The sequence below is a fragment of the Haemaphysalis longicornis genome, unplaced genomic scaffold, assembly GCF_048455015.1.
Source record: "Haemaphysalis longicornis isolate Haplotype H1 unplaced genomic scaffold, Haemaphysalis longicornis Haplotype H1 scaffold_12, whole genome shotgun sequence".
In the NCBI taxonomy this organism is placed as follows: Eukaryota; Metazoa; Arthropoda; class Arachnida; order Ixodida; family Ixodidae; genus Haemaphysalis; species Haemaphysalis longicornis.
In genome coordinates, this window is record NW_027526225.1 from 96,780,771 (window position 1) to 96,806,380 (window position 25,610).

The 25,610-nt window shown below is 50.6% G+C and overlaps 1 protein-coding gene across 1 annotated transcript; it reads right to left on the bottom strand.

Moving 5' to 3' along the window:
* Positions 1-14,486: 14,486 nt before the first annotated feature.
* LOC144161740 (post-GPI attachment to proteins factor 6-like) lies at positions 14,487-23,672 on the bottom strand. Its single transcript, XM_077692347.1, has 4 exons — positions 23,258-23,672; positions 19,539-19,663; positions 18,384-18,677; positions 14,487-14,604 (listed from the first exon to the last, which is right to left on the bottom strand). The coding sequence occupies exons 1-4, from the start codon at positions 23,441-23,443 to the stop codon at positions 14,487-14,489; spliced, it is 723 nt and encodes a 240-aa protein (XP_077548473.1). The 5' UTR covers positions 23,444-23,672.
* Between the last annotated feature and the right edge of the window lie 1,938 nt (positions 23,673-25,610).

Below are 25,610 nucleotides of genomic sequence, written 5' to 3' on the forward strand. Positions count from 1 at the left end.
CGCCATGTCCGCGCCTCCTCGCTCTTCCTCCTCGCCCTTCCGCGCGCGCAGGCGCAGACCGGTCCCGGACAACCCGGTAACAATGTAACGAACGGAACGGACAGACTGCTAAAACTCTCTAATGAGCGGATAACGGCGTCCAAGCCCTATGGCGAATTACTGCTCTGCACTTCCGACAACTTCCATGTTGATTGCAAGGGCTTCACTGTTTTTATCGTATCAAATCAATGTTTTAGAAACAGAAAAAACGTACTTTGAACCTTTAGATGTCAATAAAAGCGAGGAGAGATTGATCAGTGGGTCCTTCAGGGGGTAGCAAGAAATGAATGCACAAAGTCACCACGTAGGCCTATTGTGTACATACAGCCTTTAGCGTATTAGGAAGAGAACGCAAAACGAAGATGCAAAAACCGCGGCCTATAGATTCCATCGTCGTCTGAGCGCTTCCGATGGGTGCCCCCTTAATTCCTCGTCTACAGCCGTCGTATTTCTTGCGCTGTTTATTTTTTTTCATTTTAAACAGCTCCGCTGTTGAAATACGCCGAACCCTAAAGCCACAGATAGCGTCGTTGCGAAAAAGGACGCCTCGAACCCGAACGTGAACAATTTTTATGTTCCGACAGAGTGCCAAGAGGAGAGACTAGTCTTGAGTAGTCTCTTGAGCGGTCGGCCGGCAGCGCTCAGTCCTGGGACACGAGGCTGACGACGAGCGTGGACGTGTATCCCGGCATGCCCTTGAGCAGCAGATGCTGCATGTGGGGCCGAAGGCGCCCAGGCCGCCCAGGGTGCACTCTGCGGTAGAACGGCGGCAGTTGGCTCGACTGTTGGTTGATTGATCGATTTATGATGGATTCATTGGATTGATTCATTCATTCACTGATTAATCAGTTCATTGATAAATCCATTGAGTGATTGATTCATTGCATAATTGATTGATTGATTGATTGATTGATTGATTGATTGATTGATTGATTGATTGATTCATTCATTCATTGACCGATTGCTCGATTCATTGACTGGTTCATTCATCCATTCATTCATTAATTGATTCATCACTGATTGGTTGATTCATCGATTCATGATTTATTGATTGAGGGTGAGGTTCAACGCGCCGACGCAATGCAGGCGATGAGGCGCGCCGTAGTGGAGGGCTCCGGATTACTTTTGACCATTTGGCGATCTTTGACGTGCGTCGAAATCTCGAACACACGGACCTTTTCACTTTTCGCCTCAGAAAAGCGGCCAGGAATTGAGCCCGCGTTCTTTGGCTCGATGTAGACATGTCGGGGAAGACAGCGCTTGGACGGGAACAAAAGAAGGACAGGTCAGTGCAAGCGCTGCACTGTATTGTACTGTCTTGTCAGCGCTTGTATTATCCTCTCGTACAATTTCAAGCGCGTGTAATGTAAGCACTTACAACCACTTACAGTTACAAGCGCATTCGAAATGCTGACAATAGACAGTACAAACAGAGTATAGTACAAAGACAGTACAAGACAGTGCAGCTGTAATGTCCTCTCATACAATCACCGGAGCGCTTGTACTTGTGAGACTTATTTGGACAGTATGAAGCGCTGACAAGAGACAGTATGCAAGACCGTCAGCGCTTTTACTGTTCTCTTTCGTCCCCGATCCTGCGCCGTTTTCAGCGACATGTCATGCAACACACTAGCCCAAATTCTATCGTGAGGCAGGCGGGAGCCATAGTTCGAAAATAGCGGCAGGCGGTTCGATGTCGCGACGTTTCTCTGACATTGTGTACCACACGACCAATACTTTGCAACGCATGGCTGTGCGCCTTTGTTATTTCGTTCGGCATCCGATCGGTGATGTGTATAAAAATTAAAATTTGAAGCTGTGTTCCTTTCCCTGTAAGGAACTGCGTGCTGTGTGAGTGTCCTTATTAATTCGTATATGCGTAACCGCCTTCAACACAACTACAGCTTTGCCGAACCCAGGATAACCAACTACTGAGGCGCAGCAGCACGTCGCGCTATTCTCAAATTCAGCACTTGAAACGCTGTTTTTTTTTTTCAATTTATATTACCTTCATCTACTGAAATAATTGCCGTATTTTCGCACGTATAACCCGCACCAAAAAATGCGGAAATTTCAGTGGCAAAGTAGGGGTGCGAATAATACGCGGGGTTTTTACGTTAGTGCAGCACGGCAATGCGCGTTGTGCCGTGAAGATGACCTCGTGTACAACAGTGAGGAACGCGGCTCAAGTGATAGCTCTAGCGAGAGCAGTGACACTCAGTGAATTGTGACTTTAGCCTTTCTATCAGTGTATTCTAGTTGCTAAATATACGCTTTTTCTGTCTACATCGTATGTGTTTGAGCAGTAGCTTTGGTGTAGCCTTTCCTGTATAAAATATGCGGGGAATACACGAGGAATTTTTTTTTCTTTTTTCCAGCGTGCTGAAAGTGGGAGTGTGGATTATATGCAGGGGCGGGTTATACGCGGGAAAATACGGTACTGAGACTGCGTGATAAAAGCGTTCTAACATTTGTACAAGATTGCACAGTATATGAACCCTAAAACATCAGAGCACTCTGGCCACATTGACTACAGCGCGTAGCAGCGTTCTCGGTTAATTCATCCCCAGGTATGTCAATTTGTCTCGCTCGATTCCTTGGTCACCCGGAGAATATCAAGATGCTAGTTGAGCTTTAATTTCACGCCCTGATCTGCGTCTTTTCCTTCTATACTCCAACGCTCGCGTCCTTTTTAGTTCGTACAGCCTACGTTGTCGACAGGGAGACGCTTTGAATGAGACATGCAGTGAGAGTACACAGTGCTTTGTCTTCAGAGCTGAAGCCGCCATAGAAGAGCGACATTGAGCTAAGAAAATTAAGTCGAAGAATGAGTGTACTGTCGTACTGACTCCACCTGTACTGCACCGAAGCTTTCGTTATATTTCTGGGGAGTGGTGAGGCAGTGCGGCGGTGTGGTTGTACTGGCGTCATATCCGTCACGGAAGTGACGCCAGTACAACGAAGCAAGCGGCCTGTAAAGGGTGCACCCCTGCACACAGGGTTTTCTTGCAGGGTCGCAACCTTCAGTACTAAAGAGTACCTTATACTTAGGGTTGCTCGTTTTCGGGTTTTATATTTTAACGCGAAAGTGTTTTATGCTGCCATAACCCAAGATTTCACTAACGTCATACTCGTCATGGAAATGACGCCAGTACACCTTTGCCGAAGCGACCCGGCAGCAGGACGTCGCTCACCAAGCACACCCACAAGACAGCCGCCGATCCGCAAATCATGCTCACCCGCAGATTTCGCTGCACATTTCACTTTCGTGTTTTACTGATTCCTATGACAGAGGAATCAGAGTTTTTCGCCAAATTAAGCACACACCTTAACCGGATCAGAAGCATTGCTGGTGGGGTCTAGACTATTTAGACCATCGCGAAGCCTCGTGCGCTGAAGCCGAAGCGTATACATGTACTCAACGCTGCTTCTCAGTTGCGCTCTGCTACGTGTCGAGTATCAAGTACGCGCTAAAATGCTCCCGAAATGCACCGTCATTGTATTAGTAACCCATAATCATCTAGGCGTGGTGAAGGTTAACCTGCTGCTAAGCTAGTAGAGTAAACTGCTCGACGATCCTTCCGTGTGAAACAAACCTACACCTTCGAATCCCTCCACTCTCCGCCATTGTCCCCCGTCTCTTTCGTATTATTGATTATAGTTGCGATGATTCGGAAGCGTTTTTTTTTTCTTCAAATTATTTACCGCGCAGATTATTCAAAGGTTGCGTTTAATCTCACGGCAGGCGTGATAATTACCTCCGGAAAATTCTCACGGCAGTTTCCATAAAAGCTGGCTGGCCTAAAATTTGCTGAACAATACTACGTCCCAGCGTGACCTAACATTACCTAACCGTACCTCGCGTAACCTACCCGAACGCGTCATAACATATCCAAATCCAGCCCAACTGCAACAAACGCAATGTAACCCAGCCCAACGACGCAGAACACAACCATATGAGACGTAATTCAACCCACTCTAGGAGTCCTGTGCGTCGATCTCTTCATATAGTAAAAACCAGAGTAAAAAAATTGGGCCCATACCCCCGCGAGGGGGACTCGAGTAAATGCATCGCATAGGGGGTGGGTGTATTGCGTTAACGTTTAGTGTTTGGGGAGTTGGTGGTAGTGAATGCGTTGTATCAGCAGCTTCTTGACGTAGTTAAGGATATAAGGCGCGTTCGTAGCCTCCCATTCTGTGTCGGCTTTGTGGCGCAGTGGGTAGAGCACCATGTACATTGCGTTCCGCACGCAGGGTCGAGGGATCGAAACCAGGCGCCGGATAGTATTTTTTTTTATATTGTGGGGGGGGGGGGGAGGGGTGCGGACTACGACTACGGACGTCAACGCGGGTGACATCGTGAGTTACTGAAATGCTCTGCATTTAAAAAGTATTCACAAAATGACCGAAAAATTCTGAAAGATAAAAAAACAAATTCCAATGTCGGACTCGAACCAGAGCCTCCTCGGTTAAAAGCCACTGTTTCTACACACAGCGGAGCAGAGGCAGCTGCAAAACACGGCTTTTTAGGAAATATCTATCCCGTAGAATCTCCGCGTAGCGTGCTTAGCCAATGAGAGGTGACTGCCGTGAGAAATTTCTTAATTCTCACGGTTGCCGGGATAATAGGCACTACCTTACCCATACTTCCTCCTGGCCGTATACGCTGCATCAGCCGAGTACGTTCTCTGCTCCATAGCACTGATATCTTTTTTCCTATTCTGTTATCTGTGGGGACCAACTGGTATCTGTGCTCCGAATCATACACCGCCCAGATCGAATCTACTGTTGTCTTCCTTTCTAATATCGATATTCGATTCATGGTGCTCTCTTTGCAGCGATAACTCTGTCCCCTTTCGTATTTTGTTCCCGGGGATGCCTGGGCTGATCTAAATTAGAACGTTTCCACGCAGTAGTGAACACAAGACGCGTGCATTCTCGGTGCAAACTTTCCGTTTAAGGACGAGGCTAACCTTACTTCATCACCTTTTTAGCTTAGGCTAATTCCTCCCGAAATCTGTCCTTCAATCCGTAGTGCTTACGTAACACGATGCGCTTCATATCTGATGTGCTGATATTGGCTGTGACATTTCTGTTCTACTGAGATGATCATGACTACTGCGGCACTACTACATTCGCTTGACTATTTCATGACTTGTACATATGCCCGAACTGACTACGTGTGACTATGTTGGACTAATGACCTGCTGTGCCATGACGGGCGTCACGGGGTATATATGGAAGTTAAGCTATGCGTACGGAGTTTTCACTATGACTGAGTTATGCGTGCGGCTGACACGTCGAGCGCTTATTGAGGAGATGAGAGGCCGTGACGGGTGCCCAGGCACGACTGACAAACCCAGCAAAAGCGTCTACGTATAAAGGAGCCCCCGCAAGAGGCAGACCGCGTAGCGGACAGGGAAGGATCAAAAGAGGAGGGCACTCACACGACTTTTGCGGGGACAGCCCCTGGCTGCTGGCCATGAGGCCAGCGCCGAGGAGCCCCACCTGCGGACTGGACGAGAGCGAGGCGGTCAGGAGGCTGCCGCTGAGCTGGCCTCCCGAGCCCTGTCCGCTCAGCATGCCGCCCTGCTGGTTCTGCAGGGCGCTCAGCAGGCTCGACTGCTGTCCGCCGAATAGGTTGTAGTTGTGCGAGCCGGCGGCGCCCCCGAGCAGAGTGCTGAGCTGGTCTTGCTGCGACAGGCCGCCGATGCCACCGGAGCCGCCCAGCGAGCCCTGCCCCACCACGCTGGGCATGCCCTGCAGTCCCTGGGGGCCGCCCGACAAAGCGGAGCCCTGTATCAGGCCGCCAAGGGAGCCCTGCGGCTGCTGCTGCTTCTGCAGCTGCTGTAGCCGCTGCTGCAGCTGCTGCAGGTGCTGCTGCAGCTGCAGCTGCTGCAGCTGCAGCAGGGCAAGTTGCAACTGCACCGACGAGTGGCCCTGCGGCTGTCCGCCAATGCCCTGCTGCGTCTGTCCTCCCAAGCTGCCTTGCGGCAGACCGCCCATGCTTCCCTGCTGCATAGCGCCCATGCTGCCCTGCTGCATTCCACCGTAGGCTTGCTGCTGCAGCCGCTGCGTGTTCTGCAGCGTCGGCAGCGCAACCGACGACGGGAAGGTGGGCCGGTCGCCGCCGCGGTTCATCCTCTCCTGGCTCACGTTGAAGGTCACGATGGTAGAAGGGCAGCGGCCGATACCGCCCTGCGACATGCCGCTCGTGGACTGCTGCTGCTGCATGGTGCCTCGGGAAGGGGACGAATTTGGCTCCTCTCACTCGTCGCCCCTGGGGTTGTCCGGAGCGGGCTCGGCAGGCGGTCTTGGAGATTGCAGGGCCCTTCTCGACTACCGCTGACTTGCCCGGGACGAAGGGGGCGAAGCTGGAGAGGCTCGGACTACGAGAAGAAAGCCGCCCGCCGACCGATGTCCAGCGAATCTCGATCAAATGTGACGGCGCCGCGTGCACGCGCCTCGCGGAGGGATCGTGCAGGGGTTACTTCATCTTCCTTGAGGCCGCCTCTCGCGAGGCCAAACAAGAGCGCCCTCTTGCTTTAATTTTCTTTCACCATTGCTACTGTGGTTCTACTTCCTTTATCTGATTTGTTGACTACACCTTATCATTCGTCTCCAGTTCCCCTGAATGGCTATGCGCTAAATTTTTGGAAGCCATCTCTCTCTCTCTCTCTCTCTCTCTCTCTCTCTCTCTCTCTCTCTCTCTCTCTCTCTCTCTCTCTCTCTCTCTCTCTCTCTCTCTCTCTCTCTCTCTCTCTCTCGCTCTCTCCCTCGAGAGAGAGAGAGAGAGAAACTTTATTGCGTGTCCGGCAGAGTGAATTAGGCCGTGGGGGTCGGCCCCGATCCCGGGCGGGTCGAGCCCGTAATGGTTTGCGCCACCGCAGGTCCTTCCCGCTGTCGGGTCAGGGCTTCCTCCACCTGCCGGACGGCCTGGAGTTGTGAGTTGTGTGTTGTAGTCTGAGGAGGTGATGGCTTCACGCACTTTTGGTGGCAATTCTTGTGCTTCAGAGTGTGTTTGTAGGCGAGTGCAATCGTTGAGGATGTGCGCTGTCGTAGCGGGGGCGGTCTTGCAGAGGATGCAACGGTCGGTGTTGTATAGCGTTGGGCAGATGTATCTGGCGAGCACGGGTGTCAGGATTGAGTCCGTCTGTAGCTGGCGGTATAGCACGCCTTCGCGGCGCGTTAGTTGCGGGTGTGGGGCAGGGAGTCGCTGCCTGTTGTGGCGGTACCATCTCAGAATGTCTCCGTACGTCTCCAGTGGTACTGGTTCGCTCTCTTCGGCTCGCAGTTGGCTGTTCCGATTGCGGTTCGAGTGTTGGCTGGTGTGCGTCGCACGGTACGTAAGTCCTCGCGCTGCGCGGTCAGCCTCCTCGTTCCGGTTACGGATCCGCCCCTCCGGGTCGAGCGGTCCCACGTGTGCAGGATACCAACTGATAAAGATCGGGTGCTGGCGCGTTTGGCCCGTCCTGTGGAGGAAGCGGGCCGTACTGGTGCTTGTTGTGTTGTTCGCAAAGCGGAGGATCGCTGTTCGTGAGTCGCTAAGTATCGTTCTACATCGAGGGTCGGTCGCGGCGACGGCGATCGCGAGCTCTTCTGCGTGATGCGAGTCCGTGGCCTTGCAGCTGCCGGCCGTGCGGATTGTTCCATCGGATGCTGCGATTGCGACTGCCGTGTAGTAGTTGGGCCGGGCGCGGTCTTCCGCCGCGTCGACGTAGTATGCGGTGGTATCCGCGGCGTACGTGGAGGCTAGCGATCGGGCTCTAGCCAGCCGGCGTTCTGGATGTTGTTCCGGGTTCGTATTCTTGGGAAGTGGGCGGACTCGGAGGAGTCTGAGCATGGGTTCGGATAGGGTGGTCGTGCCCTCGGCGGGCTGGTTGCGGGGCCTGATATTCACTTGTTGCAGGATGTGTCGTCCAGAGCGTGTGGTCGACAGCCGGGCTATCTGGGACGTGTTTTGGGCTTCTGCTATTTCTGCCAGAGTGTTGTGGACGCCGAGGTCGAGAAGCCGCGAAACGATTTTAAACACAAAGCGTCTAAGGGGACAGCTTCGCGTTCAACCAACCATCGCCATTGTTAGACGAAGGGGTGCATCATTTTTGTCTTTAGACAATTCCACTGTGCTTAATAGCGCTGAATTCGATCGCTATGCAATGTAGTCTCCCACAGGTGGCATGTACGCTTCCAAGCCAAGTACGCTTTTCGAGCCCTACGCCCCATCCGCTGACCTCCGAGGGACTACAATTAACCCTGCTTAATAACTGATGATGATAATAATAAATACGATGATGATGAATAAGAAGTTACTTGGTAAAAGACAGCTACCAGATCAGGGAATCGGCCAATCGTCATTGATGGAGCAAAATGTTTGAGCTACAGTGCACTGTATAATTATAATTGAATTTACAGTTAATAAGTTCGGTCGCGCCCTGGCGCAACTCAAGCAGGACGCCAAGCGCCTGGCAGATGTCTCGGTCCGGGAGCCAGGCTCATCATCACACCAGTCACGTGAACGCATGAGGAAACAACCTCCGCAGCACCGCCCCAAGTACCCTCGCCTACCCAAGGACGACATCAAAGTCGTCATTCGTCCTCGAGAGGGCCTGAATGTCACACAGGTGAGCGACGCTCAGCTGCGCGACAGCATTCTGCAGTCTGCGGGCTTCACATTGGCCCAAGCCTCTGAAGACATCCTACGCTCCAATCCTGAACAAAACATCCTAATCGTGAGTACGCCGGCGCTCGCTCGAGCGGAAAAATATGCAAAGATCTCCGAGTTGAAAATAGGAGAAGCACAGTACGCTGCTGTGGCTTATACCACGTCACCCGCGGATTCAGTGAAAGGAGTCATCCATAACGTACCAAGCTACGACTCGGCAGAAGACATAGCGAAAAGCCTAATCTACCCGAGGAACCCCACAGCGTTGCACGCCAGAAGAATGGGGAAGACTAACTCAGTGATTATAGCATTTGCGGGTACAAAAGTGCCCTACTTTGTCTATTACCACGGAGCAGAATACCGGTGTTTCCGGCACAAAAAGAAACACGAAGTGTGCGCAGCGTGCGGCAAAGTCGGACATCGCATGGACGTCTGCCCGTACCCAGACAAGTCCTTCTGCGGCGCATGTGGTCTTGCAAATCCCATGGAGGAACATGAGTGTGTGGTGAAGTGTGCCTTGTGTGGGAAAGGACATCCTACAGGGGACAAAAAGTGCAAACAGCGCTACAAGACACCTTACGTGTTGAGGCAGCGCGAATGGCTCCGACAGCAACAAGGCCTCCAGCATCAACGACGCGGCAGTGGAGTCGAAGAAACCAGAGGACAAAAAGAGACAGAGCACTCAGAAGCCTTCCCCCCGTTGGCAACCCCGCACAACATGGAGGGAGCTGGACGACGCTCACGCTCCCAGTCCAGAAGAAGGGGACGACAACAACGCAGCGCCTCACGCTCGGCATCTCAGAAGAACAAGATGGAAGACAGCCTCGACGCTAAGGTGAGTTGGGCAACGGCGGCCTCTCAGGGTAACACCGCACACAAAGTAACAAGTACGAAGAAAAATGATACCCCACCCCTTGCAGGCGAGGAAATCACTCGCATTCGACAAACCCTCGAATTGGTTCTAAAGGAAAACAGGCAGCTCAAAGCTGAAATTGCTATGCTGAAGCGTAACCAGACAACTGCAGCTAACGTAACTTCCCTCACCCCCTCTCCACCAACTGCCAACATCGTGTGCGCCTCCGAAAACACCTCTCCTCCGATTAAAAGGAAAGCCGCGGATATTCCTCAGGGCACCGCCCAACAGCAAGACCTCTTGAATCTGGAAAATAATCTTGTAGGCCAAATCAACAAAATTGGCAGCATGGTTACGGCCTTAGCCGACACCTTCACTAAGCAGCAAGAAGCCTAGAGCGCCAAATTTGTCGCCATAGAAGACACCATCACACGTATGCAACAGACTACATCCAACGCCGGCCCACAAAGGACAACAAAAATGTACATGCGTCCCCTTAATGTTGTAGCGGAAGGACCCAAGAAATCTGAGTCTACTGGCGACCGTCATGGAGCAGAACCGCAATAAAACATATCGAATTTGGCAATGGAACTGCCGAGGTTTCAAAAACAAACGAGGAAATTTGCAACAATACATCAATATGCTCACACCTAACAATCCTGATGTTATAGCCCTTCAAGAAACTAATGGCCAGGCGAAGCTTACGGGCTTTAGCCCATTCAGTTCCTCCCCCTCGTTGGCACACAGGAAAAAACGTATGGGAGTTACAACCCTCATTCGAAGAAACATCCCAGTCATCCAGCATTCAACGGACATCGAGGAACCAGAAAATGTGTTAACTGAAATTATTTCTGGGCGGAAACAAGGCGGAGGTAGTCTCTTTGTTTTAAATGTGTATAGCAGCCCTAGTAAGACGCACTCCTTCTCCAAGCTTCTCAGAAAAACTATGGACCTAGCCAGACGTCAACCTGTGGTTGTCCTTGGTGACTTTAATTCCCCACACCCGGCGTGGGGATACCCCAGAGAGGTCAAGAAAGGAAGAATATTATGGGAAGATGCGCAGTCATTAAGATTGACCCTGCTCACTGACCCTGCATACCCCACAAGGGTGGGTAACAGCGTCACAAGGGACACCACCCCGGACCTCACTTTCACAAAAAATATCAAGGAGGCCATGTGGAACAACACGCGTAGAAACCTCGGAAGTGATCATTACATAGTCGAAACAATTATCCAGACCGGACCAGCTAAATCAATGGGCAGACGACATATGATTACCAAGTGGGACACATTCCGGAAATTACGAGAAGCAAATGTAGAACCAGATGGGGCAGCGATCGAAGACTTGGATGAGTGGATTTCGGAGCTACAAAGCCATGTTGACCTGGCCACACACATTATACCCGAAGAGGCAGACTTATGGCAGGCTGACTCCAGACTTCTACACATGTGGGAGGCTAAAGCCAGCATCCAGGCGCGGCTCCACAAGCAGAAACTGAATCGCCCCCTTCGCAGGAGATTAGCAAGACTGAATCGGGAAATTGAAGCACACGCTAACTATCTCACGAATCAGCAATGGCATACTGTATGCGACCGCATGGATTGCCAAATGGGGAAAATTAGCACGTGGAATACGTTAAGAAGCCTCCTGGACCCAAACGGAGGTAAAACGGTACAGCGTAATAACCTGCTAGCTCTCCTACATACATATGGCGGTGATGAGCAGCAACTTTTGAAAACTATTAAGGACCTCTACATTAAAGAGGGAGACCCAGAGCCGTTGCCAGAATACACTGGTCCTGAAAACTCCGAACTCGACAGGCCTCTAACGGAGGCTGAAATTCGAGCTACACTAACGAATCTCCGGACCAAATCGGCGCCTGGCCCGGATGGAGTCACGAATAATCTGCTGACTAACTTCGACGATCCTTCCATAGCCGCCCTCACACGGTACATGAACCAGTGCTGGGAACGAGGGCAAATCCCGCCCGCCTGGAAAACAGCTAAGGTCTCCATGATACCGAAACCGGGCAAGGAACTCAAGTTGGAGAACTTACGGCCTATTTCTCTTACGTCTTGCCTGGGCAAGGTTCTGGAGCACGTGGTGCTGAATAGGTTGTACAAGCACATGGAGACAAACCACTTGTTTCCTCACACGATGGTGGGTTTCAGGCCCAAGCTTTCCACGCAAGACGTTATGCTGCAACTAAAACACCAGATCTTGGACATTCAAGGTTCGGACCTTGACACTAGAGTTATACTTGGACTGGACCTCACCAAGGCATTTGACAACGTCAGGCACGATGCCATTCTATACAATCTGGCCGAGCTTGGAGTCGGGCGCCGTGCCTATGCATACATCAAGGACTTTCTGTCTCATCGCACGGCACGTCTCACCCTGGGAGGACTTGAATCGGAGCTCATTCAAATGGGGAGTCAGGGCACACCACAGGGATCCGTACTGTCGCCCTTCATCTTCAACGTCGCCATGATCAAGCTGCCTCCACTCCTAGAGGCTATCCCGGGAATCCAACATAGCCTCTACGCAGATGATATTACAATCTGGGCGACTGGAGGCAGTGATGGGGACCTGGAGGAAAGGCTGCAGCAAGCTGCCGATGCAGTCCACGCCTACATCACCCCGAGAGGTCTTGCTTGCTCACCTCAAAAATCGGAGATCCTTTTCTACCAACCTCCCAAACAGGGAAGAAGAAAGAAAGACGTCCCGAACATTCAAGTGTATATACATGGCAGCCTGATTCCACGCGTTGAGTGCATTCGCGTACTCGGCCTTCGTGTTCAAGCAAATGGAGCCAACACAGCTACTGCATCGACGTTGAAATCTAGTGCGGAGCAAATCAGCCGACTTATAGCCCGCATAGCTAACAAACACCACGGCCTCAAGGAGGCAAATTTACTGCGCCTGGTTCATGCTTTTATTATAAGTCGCATCATATACGTGGCTCCTTTTCTGAACTTCAAAAGAGCAGAAATAGAGAAGCTCCAGTGCATCATCCGGAAAGCCTACAAGCAAGCTGTAGGAATACCCGTCATGGCATCCACGGAGCGCTTCCAAGCAATGGGGGTGCACAATACCCTGGAAGAGCTAGTAGAAGCACAAAGGATGGTACAGCTGCACAGGCTCTCGTGCAGCGAGACTGGCCGCGCAATTCTAAGGTCCCTGCGCATCCCCTTCGCTTCTCAACACGGTATCAAATGCTCTCTGGATGACAGCACTCGATCATACATCCATTGTTCTCCCATACCACGAAATATGCACCCGGATCATCATCAAGACAGAAGAACCGCCAGAGCTACTGCACTTCACCGGCAGCTGTGCGGGAACCCACATGTCCTCTATGTGGACGCTGCGGATTATCACGACCGACCGGCTGCGGCCGTAGCCGTAGTAGACCAGCAAGGAAACTCAGTGACCTCGGGCACAATCATGACGACGCACCCTGAGGTGGCGGAAGAAGCGGCTATTGCGCTTGCAGTAGCTAGCACGGAAGCCAAAATTATTGTGTCTGATTCCAAGACAGCAATAAGAAACTTCCTGGCGGGACGAATATCCCGGCCAGCGGCCAAAATTCTTTCTACGTTTATTGGCGACAGATGCAGGCATGTTCGCCTTGTATGGACACCAGCGCACTCGTCCCTGCCGGGGAATGAACTGGCTCACGAGGCAGCCCGAGATTTCGGCAACCAGGCTGACCTCGACGGAGACATCGGGCCTACGTTCACGGGGAGCAGAGACAGGCTGGCCACGTACAGGGAGATCACGCACCACTACAGGTTGAGTCGCCTCAAGTACCCTGCACCACACTCTTCCCTCAACAGATGGCAGTCGGTTGCGTGGAGACGAATACAGTCGAACACCTTCCCCAACCCTGTTCTCTACAACCGATATTACCCAGACACGTATTCCGACAGATGCAAGTGGTGTGCAGACAAAGCCACCCTACAACACATCATATGGGCATGCCCACAGAAACCTCGTTCCCCTAAAAGAGCATTAAACATCAGGACTCAGGAGCAATGGGAGGCCGCCTTGCTCAGCTCTCACCCCGACGTACAACAACTACTCGTCCAGCTGGCGGAAGATGCCGCTAGGGCCCACGGGCTCATGGCCGCCATCTAACGGGGAAGGCTAGGTGACTTCCTCCCTGTCACCCCTTCCTTCTACCAGTTTGGGCTCAAATAAAGTTCCTTCTCTCTCTCTCTCTCTGGCAGGGGGGAACTCTACCTGAGCAGTGGCGACACTCGGACATCATACTGATCCCCAAACCCAACAAGCCACTGACGCCGACTACTCTTCGACCAATCTCCCTTACCTCATGCATCGGTAAACTCTTCGAACACATAGTTCATCAGCACCTCACCGCATACCTGGAAGACCTCAAATTCTACCCTTTCACAATGCTTCGTTTTCGGCAACATCTATCTACTCAAGACGTCCTCCTGCAGCTCAAGGAACAGGTGGTCGACCACCTGAGGCGCACCTCCGCCAAAACAATCTTAATACTCGACGTCGAGGGTGCATTCGAAAACGTCACCCACGAAGCCATACTGGAAAACCTCAGTACCACGAACTGTGGCGTAAATACCTTTAGCTTTGTAAAAGTCTTCCTTGAGAAAAGAACAGCTACACTTCGACTCGGCCCTCTACTCTTGCCAACTTTCAACACCCCGGCAGAGGGTGCACCGCAAGGATCGGTTATCTCGCCTCTTCTCTTTAATATAGCTCTGCTTCACCTCCCTGACAAACTGCTAGCCATTCCAGGCCTCCGCCACGCATTCTACGCTGTCGATCTGGCTATCTGGACCACCCAAGGATCTAGCGGTGAACAAGACATCTTTCAACAAGCAGCCGACACCACTACTGCTTACCTTCAGTCCAGGGGACTGACCTTCGAGCCATCTAAATCCGCCCTACTGGTCCTCCGCGCCCGCACAGGAGGCCGCCCGGCTGGGCCCGCCCCTGACCCACAGATCACCACAGGTGTCTCCCAGCTCTAGCTCATCCACCTCATATGCCGGATCCAGAGATCTGCATACGGTCTAAAAGAGCCAGACACTTGCCGTCTATTCCAAGCCCTCATGGTCAGCCGTCTCACAACCCCGCTCGTGAATCTCAGACCGCAACAAACCAGAAAGCTGGACGCCTTAATCCGCAAAACTTACAAAGCTGCCTTGCACCTTCCTACATTTACATCCAATGACCGTCTGCTTCAACGTGGGTTGCATAATACCCTCAGCAAAATTCTGGAAGCCCAACGAACCTCACAGCTACAATGGTTGGCCCTTACCCCCACTGGCAGGAGCGTGCTTCGCACCATCGGCCGGGGCACCCCGTCTGCAACTCACGAACTTCAACGCATCCCTCTTCACATTCGCCAGCGGCTTATGGTCGCCCCAATCACGAAACATATGCATCCAACGCTCAATAGTGGAAGGCGAGAAGCTCGTCTCAGAACGCTCACAAGGCGATATGGAACCGACGCCCAAACGCGCTACATGGATGTCGCCCATACTCCCAACGGTTCACATACCACCCTCGTCACCCTGGACTCTACCGCCCATCCCGCCACTGCAGCCACCTACGAGCAGATACCAGTTCCCACAGCAGAGGCACTCGCCGCCGCTCACGCGACCACCACCCACCAAAAACAGCCCCACCTGACCATCGTCGCCGATTCTCAGAAACCATGCCGGTGGTATTAAGTTGGCCTGCACCCCCTAGAGCACTTCCCATTTTTCATCTCTCCCAGAAGAAATAGAGGTGTCAATAGTTTGGACCCCTGGCCACTCTGGTCTTGCTGGGAATGAAGCGGCTCATGCCGCAGCCCGCGCTTTCCACAACCGGGCACTTCCCTCTGCAAGGCTAGACACCAGAGGACGTCCAGATTCCTCAAGCACCACCTAACACCGGTCAACTCTACCTATAGCTTCACCCTTTCTACATAAACAACAGAAGAAGGTACCCTCCCCCCTACCCATCCCTTACCTCACATGAAGCTTATGTCTATCGCCACCTTCAGACAAACTTTCTGTAATCACACCATTCTCTCACACATCTCCCCATCCCTCTTCCCCATAACTGCCAAGCGTGTGACCTCCCTCTTACTACCTACCACCTAGTCTTCTCCTGACCGCATTACTCAACCCCCCTTCACTCCCCCCCACATTTGAGAAGTGGGAGTCCGCTCTGACCAGCTCGGCACCGGAGCAGCAACTCACCGTGGTGAAACGAGCTCTGGAATCGGCGCGGGCTCACGGCCTCCCGGACATGGGAGGCTGACCACTTCCCCTTTCCTTTCCCGTTAAGCTCAAATAAACGTTTTCACCACCACCACCACCACCGTGTAGTTTGCTCCACGTAAGTTGAACCATCTGCTTCGCAGAATCCTGGATTCATTTTTAGGTGCGGAGGACTTTAGGACCGCCCAATGTCCGTCCACGTCCGTGTGATAGCATTTACAATCGCAAAAAAAATCACACAGGCACCCGGCAGGATTCGAGTCTGTGACTGGTACACCAGACAGTGTTAGTGGCTCTCGTCGTGCCATTGGGCTACGATTGCGAGTTAGTACCCGAGAGTCAAACGGCTTACTCCCTCGACTGTAACGGTGCGCAGTACCTTAGGACCGTCCAGGCCCGTAGCCAGAGGGGGGCCCCAGGGGTCCGGCTCCCCGTAATATTTATGAGGAGAGTGGGGGGGGGGTTCTCTTCAGCAGCAGGGCTTTCGGCAGTCCGCTGCGCCGAGAAACTATGGAGATCAAAGAAGATTTTCTCGCTTTCGTACCAGTTTCAGATCTCAGTGAATCAGGTCTGGCGGAAACGTTGAAAACAGAGCTTGTTCGCCTCGGTTTAGACCTTCATAACATGAAAGGTCAAGGCTATGATGGAGCCGCCGTCATGAGTGGCTAATTTCGTGGAGTGCAGGCCCTGATTCGCGGAGTGTATCCTTTAGCAGTGTACACGCACTGCTCTTCGCATTCGCTAAACCTTTGCTTGAACGATGCATCTAAGGTAAGCGACATCCGAAATGCTTTCGCAACGATTGGTGACGTTTGCACATATTTCAGAAGCTCCTCGAACAGAACCGACGTTCTTAAGAAGCAACTCTAGTCTTCTTCGCGGGCATTTTCACGCCTTGACTAGGTGGGTTGAGCGGCACGAAGCCGTGATTCTCTTCAGTGAAGCGCTGCCTGACATTGTCGAGTTGCTGGAAGTACTTATGCAAAGTGAAACAGGGAGAAATACGACTGCTTCCGCACTTCACACTCGTCTGTGCAGTTTCAACTTTCTCGTCTCCCTCGCAGTGAGCGAAAGTTTTTTGAGTCTTACGCTTCGTTTGTCCCAGTACCTGCAAGGCAATTTTGTCGACATAAGCGTCCCCATCGAGCATATCGACTTGGTGCTGAAACAGCTTAGTGACATCAGAAAAGATGCCAATGATCGGTTCAAGGAGATTTTCGATTCATGTGAAGCAACGGCGAGAGGATTAGGTGTTCACCCAGAGATTCCCAGAAAAATCGGTTTACAGAAGTACTGCGAAAAAACATGCTTCCTCTACTCCTGAAGAATATTACAGACGTACTTGTTTCATCCCGTATTTGGATGATCTGCAGTCTGCATTGACCGAGCGCTTTACTGGTCACAGGGGGAATTTGAAGAGTCTCCAACTGATGCTACCGAATTACACCGCCGACAGCAGCTTTGAGTCGTTACAGCCGGCAGTAGAATTGTACATGGCGGACATGGAACCGAAAAATCTCAGAGTGATCAAGGCGGAGTGGGAAATATGTAAGCAGAAGTGGCGATTGCAACACCTCCAGAAGAGCTGCCAAGGTATGCGACCGAGGCCATGAAGCAGTGCAACATTTCCAAATATCAGTACTCTCCTCAAGATACTTGCCACACTTCCTGTCACCACAGCGGCAGCTGAGAGAAGCTTTTCGACGTTGAAGCGCCTCAAGACCTACCTTCGCCACAGCTCTGTTGAGGTACGGTTGAATGAGTTGGCTTTGATGTCGCTCTACAGGGAGTCCGTTGACGTGAGCAATGTAATTGCAACGTTTACGACGAAGGCGCGGAGACTTGTGTTTTAGGCTCCCGATCTTAAGGCGCCAGAGCGGAGGATCACCACATAGATTTCAAAGCCAGACGTCGGGTGTAGCTCTTGAGCGTGCTTCAATAAGACGAAATATATCCCCGTCCGCCCAGTGCACTCCGGAGTGTAGAGGAGGTACTTCTTTGTCGACCCCAGATTTATTAATGACTCTCACCAGCACTGTTGCACCTCATTAACTCGCGCTGATACATGACCCCACCGTGCCCATCATGCCCTACAAGAGGGCACGACGGATCATCTCCTGTTGAGTTGCCATGCTTTTGCAGCGCTCCGTGATTCAGCACTTCAGTCCCTCGACGGACATCGACCTCGCACTTTCCGAAAGTGGATCGATCCGCGATCGCACATCGGCCCATCATACGCACTTCGGCTCTGCCAGGCCTTTCTTGAGTGCTTTAAGGAAGAAGGACCTGGCCGCTTTTTCGCAGAGCCGGCCTCAAGACCACCCAGCCTAAAAAAGTGGACACCGGTCCCCGTCTTCCACCACCTTAACCCACTTTATTTCTGCCGCAGTGGTTTTAACCTGTTATATGCAGAAATAAAAACGTACAAAAATATTTCGGCTATTCGTCGTTTTATTTTTCGCCCTCAGTAACGTAGTTTTATTTTTATTAGCGGAATTTGTTGAGACATTTTGTCCGTATGAAACTATTATACTATTTGATAGGTTACTTTCCAAAATAAAAATAAACTCCAGAGCATCGCCCTCTTCGTCCAGCGGGACGGTGGGTTCGACCAGAATGTAGCTCCAGCCATCAGCGGCGGGGACCATGGTCCCCCGGCAAGGCTCCCCCGTCTCGGACGCGGAGCAGTTGACTGTGGCCGTCCGCCGCGACACCTCCACATCCACGTCCTCTTCTGCCGACGGGGGAACATCGGCGGTGGCTCGCACAACCACCGGACATGGGTCGGCAGTGCCAATGCCTTGCAATTTACACTCGGACAGCGAGAAATTCAGGCTCCACTGCTCCCGCGACGAGGCAAACCTTTAGGGAAAGAAGGCAGTTGAAGAAGATGGGGGTTGATCCCGGTTTCAAAGGGATCTGTAAGAACAGCGGGGCTCTGCGATTACAAGTCTCGGAGTCACCACAGGTTTCCCCGAGAAGTAATCTGGCATTCACTTTTCTTATATTTCAGTGGCGTCAGGAAACCTGGGGATATTCACGGACTATCTGCAGCAGGTCTGGGACTGTAAATCAAACAGCCAGCCCCACTGATGGCCCCCCTGCGCGTAGCAACAAAGCTTTGCCAGGCTATTGATTCGAGCACAGATGGAGCGGAAGATGCACGGTTACTGGCAGTCATGCAAGGCTTCATAAAAAGCAATCTTTCAGAGGCAAGGCAGTTAGAAGCGAAAACAGGCGAACACAAGTTAAGTGTTTTCCTGATGAATTCTTCTACGTGAACTACATTAGAGTAATTCTTTCTTCATCATTCAAAATATGACTTATACGTTGTCCTTGAAGAGCAAGCTGAAAAACAAAAATGTTCACTGTCCCCCGTCTCAAGCTAGGCACATTAGACCAGACTACAGGTACAGCAGCCTGTTTATGATAACTGCCGCTAACGCAAGTACAGCTATTCCAGCGCACCAAACATGATCGCAATGCGAAGCAACTGACGAGTTCTGGGCCGCCTTCTGAAGAAAAAAGAAATGTTGCTCGAGTAAATTAAGCAAGAAGTCTCTACTTTAGCGCGATACCTCTCAACAGAATTCCCTCCTAAGTGCTTGGGTGAACCCAGCAGAGCACATCTTGGTGCTTTAATTCAGGCGGAGTGTGTTCTTCTTCCGTGGGCATTTGGAGACACAAGCGGACGGAGAGGTCGAGAGGGAGGAGGCCTGTCACCTCAAGTAGGTGGGCCGCACAAGGCGCAGGGAGGTGGCCTGAGTGGGCAGGAGGTCGATGACCTCAGGCAGCAGGTATGGGGTCAGTGAGCTCGACAGGAACACCTCGCATGGTGAGAACAGGTCCTGCGTCATCCACCCCACACATTCATTTTCTCAGCACACCCAAGGTTTTCCATTAAAGCGCCACAGGGAGGTGTGGTGTTAAAGACGTGTCCATTTGTTGCTCACGGTGGTCACTCAATTCCCACAAGAGCAACACTGAGTGGATGCAGTTGTTTGAAGGCATGAAAAATCTAGTGTAGCAGCCACTTACGCCGACAACCAGTAGAAAAATCTAAAGATCCCACTGAATCACAGGCCACTGTAACTTCGTGCAACGTCAAATCACAGCCACTAGATCACACGCCACAAATACAAAAAAACTATCACTTTTTGGGTGGTCTAGTAATTTGATGTTGAACAAATTTTTAGACTAAGTGAACTGCGGTGTGAACCTGGAACAAAAACCAAAATTTGAAAAACCTTGCCTGAATCGCATTCTTTTGCAAAAACGTAGCCTGAACCTAAACAACGACAGCTCACTTGTGGACTAGCTGGTATTCCCTAATTTTTTAAACACTGCTCTGACTAAGTTTGTAGGAACGAAGACTGAAGAAGCACACGATGCACGCGCACGAAAGTTGTGGGGGTGTATCGTGCGTCTTTTCAGTCTTCATTCGTGTAGACTGTCACAGCAGTGTTTTCAAAACTTAACCTAAAACATTTAAGGGGAAGAGTGGTCTTGAGCTATTTTTTTATTTACGAACCAATTTTAATGAAACTGCAGAGCACTATGGAGCTTTTTGTGCTGATTTTAAATCTGCAATTAAATTTTTGCAAATTGATTATTTTTTTAGATAATTAATGAGTGATGCCCTTACTTTGAGTCACAATTACAAAATAACCACTCCATACAGAATGGCAATTACCCCGTTGCTAGGCAAACAAATGACTAAAGAATACAGCAATGGAAGAACTTTTTTGATTTAGCTATTTTTGGTACTTTTACAACAGACTGAAATTCACTCCTCCCACGCTCTGCCAGAAATGGTTCACGGGTGATGTCAATCGAATACAACAATAAATTTCCGAAGCCTCCATTTGAAAAATTCGTTTCCAACATTGTGTTCTCCACTCATTTAGGTATTAAGAAGCCAAAAAGCATTACGGCTGTACCTGCTCTGGGTGCCGAGATAACCGATGGCAAAATGCTAGCTTCGTGTTGCAAGAAAAGCGCTGTTTCACCATTGAATTCTGCGTGAACTGAGCTGTAGAGTGCACTTTTAAACACTATTTACAATAAAATATGGTGCCGTTTGTTGAGGAAATTTGCAGACTGATAAAAAAAAATGGCCGTGGATGCCGAAAATGCGATTTTTCAGAAAATGATTTTTCGACCGTTTTTCGGCCCTAAAGACACATCTGCCCCCTTAAAGGTGTCGTGAAGAGATTTTCAAAAAAAAAACTGTGTTGTGTGTGCGCTTATAACCGTGGAACCTTGATAAACAAACAATGCATACCTGTTTCGTCGCCCGATATCGGCAAATAGGTAAACAAATGCAGTTACGGTTTCACCGAGGCTTTCCTCCTCAACTCGTGAAGTGACGTTTCAGTAAGTCAGTAAGAAGCCAATCACAGTTCTCCCTCGTCTGCACAATATGTCGGCATAGAGCGGGCTTGCAAAGGGTCAGATAAAGCTACAACATCGGCGCCTAGATGAAACTCGCCCTGCAACTGAACGGGAGACATCTGATCTCCGATACGGCTGATCAACATGGTTGAACTTTCAGTCAACAACACCGGCGAGACGCGCAAGCAGAGGTAACCACGTTTAATCTATACCGGGCATTCGTAAACAGTTTACGCTGTTTTACAAGCATGGAGGAAGAAAAGGTTTTTCTTCCTCCATGTTTACAAGAGTCTAACCTGTCGTTTTGCTAGCCGGTATTCTTGCACAAGTTTGCCGACGTCTGTCTCACGTAGCCTGTAATGTGAGTTGCACGAATGTGAAACTTCTGACCTGACGAGATACATGACCGAACGCTTACATGACCGAACGCTTAAAATGAGAGTTTATTACATAAACACATTTATTGAAGGAACTTGGAGTAGTGGGAACTTAAAACCCATTCATAATTCACTCATCAAGCGCAAAAATAACTAGCGAGAAGCAGCGATACAGCGCCGAGTCGCCGAGTCCCAACATCACGCAGTTCGACGATTGCTTTCCTGTTTCCTGCCATAAACAATGCTGTTAACGCTGTTTTGTTGATTGTATACGCTCCGCTTTGGCTTACTGCAGAAGCGCTCAACAGTAAGTTGGCGGTTAAAGCTCTGGGTAGATTAGAATTTATGAAAACACGACAGACTTCTGGGTTACAAATGCGAAGAGGCTTTTATGCAGCAGTTTTTCGCCGCGTGCGCTTCCCGCTTCGATAGTGCAGTGGATAAAGTGTCCGACTAGGCTGGCCGTAACGCTGGACTGGCCCGGAGACCGCAAGTTCGAATCGCACACGGGCACTTTTTTTTTCTTTGCTTGAGCGATCTTGGGCCATTTCATACAAAAAAGATAAGATTCCGAAGAGAATTCGGGAAAGAACGTAAAATTCAGCAGGGAAACTGGCTACAAACTGTACAAACACCCGGTACATGACCCGGTAGGTCTGAGTCACGTGGTCTGAGTTCTGCTGCAATGGTTGCCAGACAACTGAAGCGGTCACGACCGCTCACGTGGACCGCTCACGTGGATCACCGCTCACGTGGATAGAAAACTGTTTTTTGGCAACGAATAAAGGATGCATTATTTTAAAATATTGGGTTTGCAGCTTTGCAGAATATTATACACAAAGAACATTAAACCGCGTTGAACTCTCGAATGTACTTGACGTGACGTCATTCTAGTTGCGCTGCCGACCGCCGGTGCGCGCATGATCGCTTGCGATGCGCCTCAAAACGAGAATTTCAACGGCGCCTCCTAAATTCCAGAAGCAATGAATTGTGAAAATATTTGGGATTTATGTTCTTAAAAGGTCGTTCAAGCAGACAAAATTAAGCGAAGGCAAATGCATTTTCTCTTCACGATCCCTTTAAAGGAGCCATGAAGAGAAAATACAACTTCGTTTAATTTGAAAGAACTAGTATTAAGTATCTCACTCAGCTCCATTACAGCCAGAAAAGCTGTTTCTTGAACAAAAAAAAAGCAAGAAGGAATTCAAAAACTTTCAAATTTTGCGCCACAGTGACGCGTTATGAGCAAGAATGACGTCATACAGGCCGACAATAAAACAATTTTCAGTGCGTTAACTGCACGTTAGCATTCAAGTGATGCAGTCAAATGGAACTAGAGGCCCCATTACAGACGTCCAGTCATGTGTCGTGGCGACAGGTCAGTTAGGCGGTCGCCAATCGCACAAACAAGATTCCGTGACGTCATAGAAAAGTTGCGGGAAACTGGCTAAGGGGTCGCGACTGCTTCACGCGTTTTCTTTCTTATCTCCGTTATTTGTTCGAAGATTGCAATGATATTGGCATCATTGTTATCGGGACTAAGCAGTCTTTCTAATAAACCAAACTTGTATTTTGTCTTCATGGCTCCTTTAAGTACGCTTGAATTACAGCACCCCCAAAAAACAATACTCTGAGCACGAATAGCAGCTGCAAGCAAAAGTTGTGGGGCACCTTCTGCAAAATCCGCTGGTGGGGATCTAGCGTAAAGGCGGCCGCGAACCACTGTCCGGGGTCGGGGGAGGTGACGTTGACGGTGTGCAGCTTGGAGTCGGTGCGGAAGAGCAGGCTGCGCAGCCGCTGCCGCCGCGTCTCAAAGTGGTCGGGGAAGCTGGCGTTCAGCGGGCTCAGCACGGGCATCCCACCGAACTGCAGGTACCTGCGCACAGGGCAGCACGGTACCACGCTGCGCTATCAGTGTGCCCTCCCTTCTCACACACTGGACAGATGGCAAAGAGTAGGCGAACGTAACGGGTAGAATGGAAGGAAAAGAAGAGCGGAACCTCCATATACGTTCCGTGTACGTTTTGCACAATTAGCATTTCGGATAAATCCTGTACTACTGTATGATTTTGTTCACTGGCGAGACACGCATGCAGGCAACCATGTGACTGCGCCGTCACTGGTTCCGTCAGGCTCCGCGAGATGGCGGTTTAAGCACATGATGTGTGTTGGACATTCCAAACTCTACCCCACCGAACGAAAAGTAATGCCTCGACTCCAATGTGAGTGCGATTTTAATAGCATCTCTGTTGACACCACTGTTGAGAATCGGGTTGAAACGGAGCAGACGACGCACGCCGGAAGTTTTTTTTCTTCTTCTAGGGCGTGCGAGCACAGTGGCACAAGACGCGCCATGTCCGTGGCGCTTCGGCCATATCCATGGTCGTCTCCAGTGTTGCGAAGTGAAGAAATTGACAGCTACACTTTTCAGTGAATACCACCTATACAACCAGACATAACTGTTCCCTGAAAACGTAATAAGCTCAGATTCAATGTAACTGGGCGATAAATTCAACAAATACGTCCAAGCAACAAACAAGGAGGTGACCCTTTGCAGATGTGTGCTCCTACAATCTAATTGATGAAAACAGTACGCATTTAGGAAAGCCTTGCTTCAAGCTCCTGATTCAAAGAGGCATGTGCATGTGACATCCTCATTATGCCTCCTCCTGATGGATCATCCAGCAGCCCTCTCAGCAAGCACCGGTTGTTGATGAAAAATTCAAGGTTTATTCCCCTATAAACAAAATAATTAAAAAAAATATGAACACGCTGACAGGTGTTGGTACACTCATACACATGCAATCCTCAAAAAAATTTTCAAAATTAGGGAGTTAATGCGCCGAGGCTACACCTAGGCTACGAGGTGCGCTGTAGTTGAAGTCTGTGGATTCATTCAGACCCCCTGGGTATTTTTAATGCGTGTTTAAGCACCTACAGACGGGCATTTTCATTTTGCGCCTGCATCAGAAGGATAGCCACTGCAACCGGGACTGAATCCATGACCTCGAGCTCATCCCAAGCCCCAATGGTGATCACTCCTTTTGAGCCTCCTCCTCTCACTAACACTGAGACGCCACTGTTCTTCTACAGGCGAGGGATCATGGCTCCACCGAATGTCACATCACTTCTCCCCCTCAAGAGGCACGATGGCCAGGGGGACAGCGATAGGTACGCGATCCCAGTTCTCATCTACTGCCTGCTTCTCCTCAACGTGCGGTGTGGGATAACCCCGCACTATGGGGAGCAGGACTGTGACATTGAGCCTCAATTCCACCCGTCACGTCCGTGAAGAGTGAAATGGCGGCGGGAGATCCTCTGGTGGCGGCAGCAGTGCACGCAGCCACTCACAGGTGGACCGTGTCCGGCCTGCAGTAAGCGCTGGTGTTGGCCTTGAAGGTCCAGCTGGCCCTGAGCGTGCCCTGGGGGATCACGAACGGCAGCAGCGTCACGTCCCCGTACCGCCGGAAGGGGAACACCATGCGTGGCTCCTGCGTCTGGCTCATGGCAGCTGTGTCCAGCTCTGCTACAAAAGGGAAGGGTTACACTCCACTGATTAAGGGGGGGAAGCTTAAGGGGCGGCCATGCAGACAAAATGCAAGTTTGTTTTATTCGAAAGATTTCGTGTTTAAGACTGCCCCCAGCGCTTGTCCGGCAGCAAACGATGTTTCATTCACTGAGAAATCAACCAATTTCAGTTAAAATTTTGATTCTACCACCAAATCGCGTGTTTTCACGACTGCCATAACACCACAAAAACAGGTCTTCAAGCAGCTGCTGGGAGCTTTGTTCACCGTCAGTCAACCTAGATGGCGCCGCCATACCGCGGCGGACCGTTTTCTGCCTTTGCTTTGTTTTTGATCATTTTTGTACCTGGCTTGTTTTTGTTAAGGTAGAAACTAGTCGCTTCGTGAAACATGGTGTTACATGGTCATCTAAGACATCGTCACTTACATCAATCAGCCAGTGTCGTCCGAGACAACCCCACAGCGCCACAGTGCTGCGCAGCTAAAACAAGCATAGT

What these genes read in the sequence shown, in the direction of transcription:
- LOC144161740 (XM_077692347.1), bottom strand. Translation starts at nt 23,443, where the DNA reads ATGCCCGTGCTGAGCCCGCTGAACGCCAGCTTCCCCGACCACTTTGAG. An exon ending in ACCAGCGGATTTTGCAGAAG is followed by an intron (nt 19,664 to 23,257) that starts GTGCCCCACAAC and finishes TGGATGACGCAG; the next exon opens with GACCTGTTCTCACCATGCGA. An exon ending in GTGCGGCCCACCTACTTGAG is followed by an intron (nt 18,678 to 19,538) that starts GTGACAGGCCTC and finishes CTTTCCCTAAAG; the next exon opens with GTTTGCCTCGTCGCGGGAGC.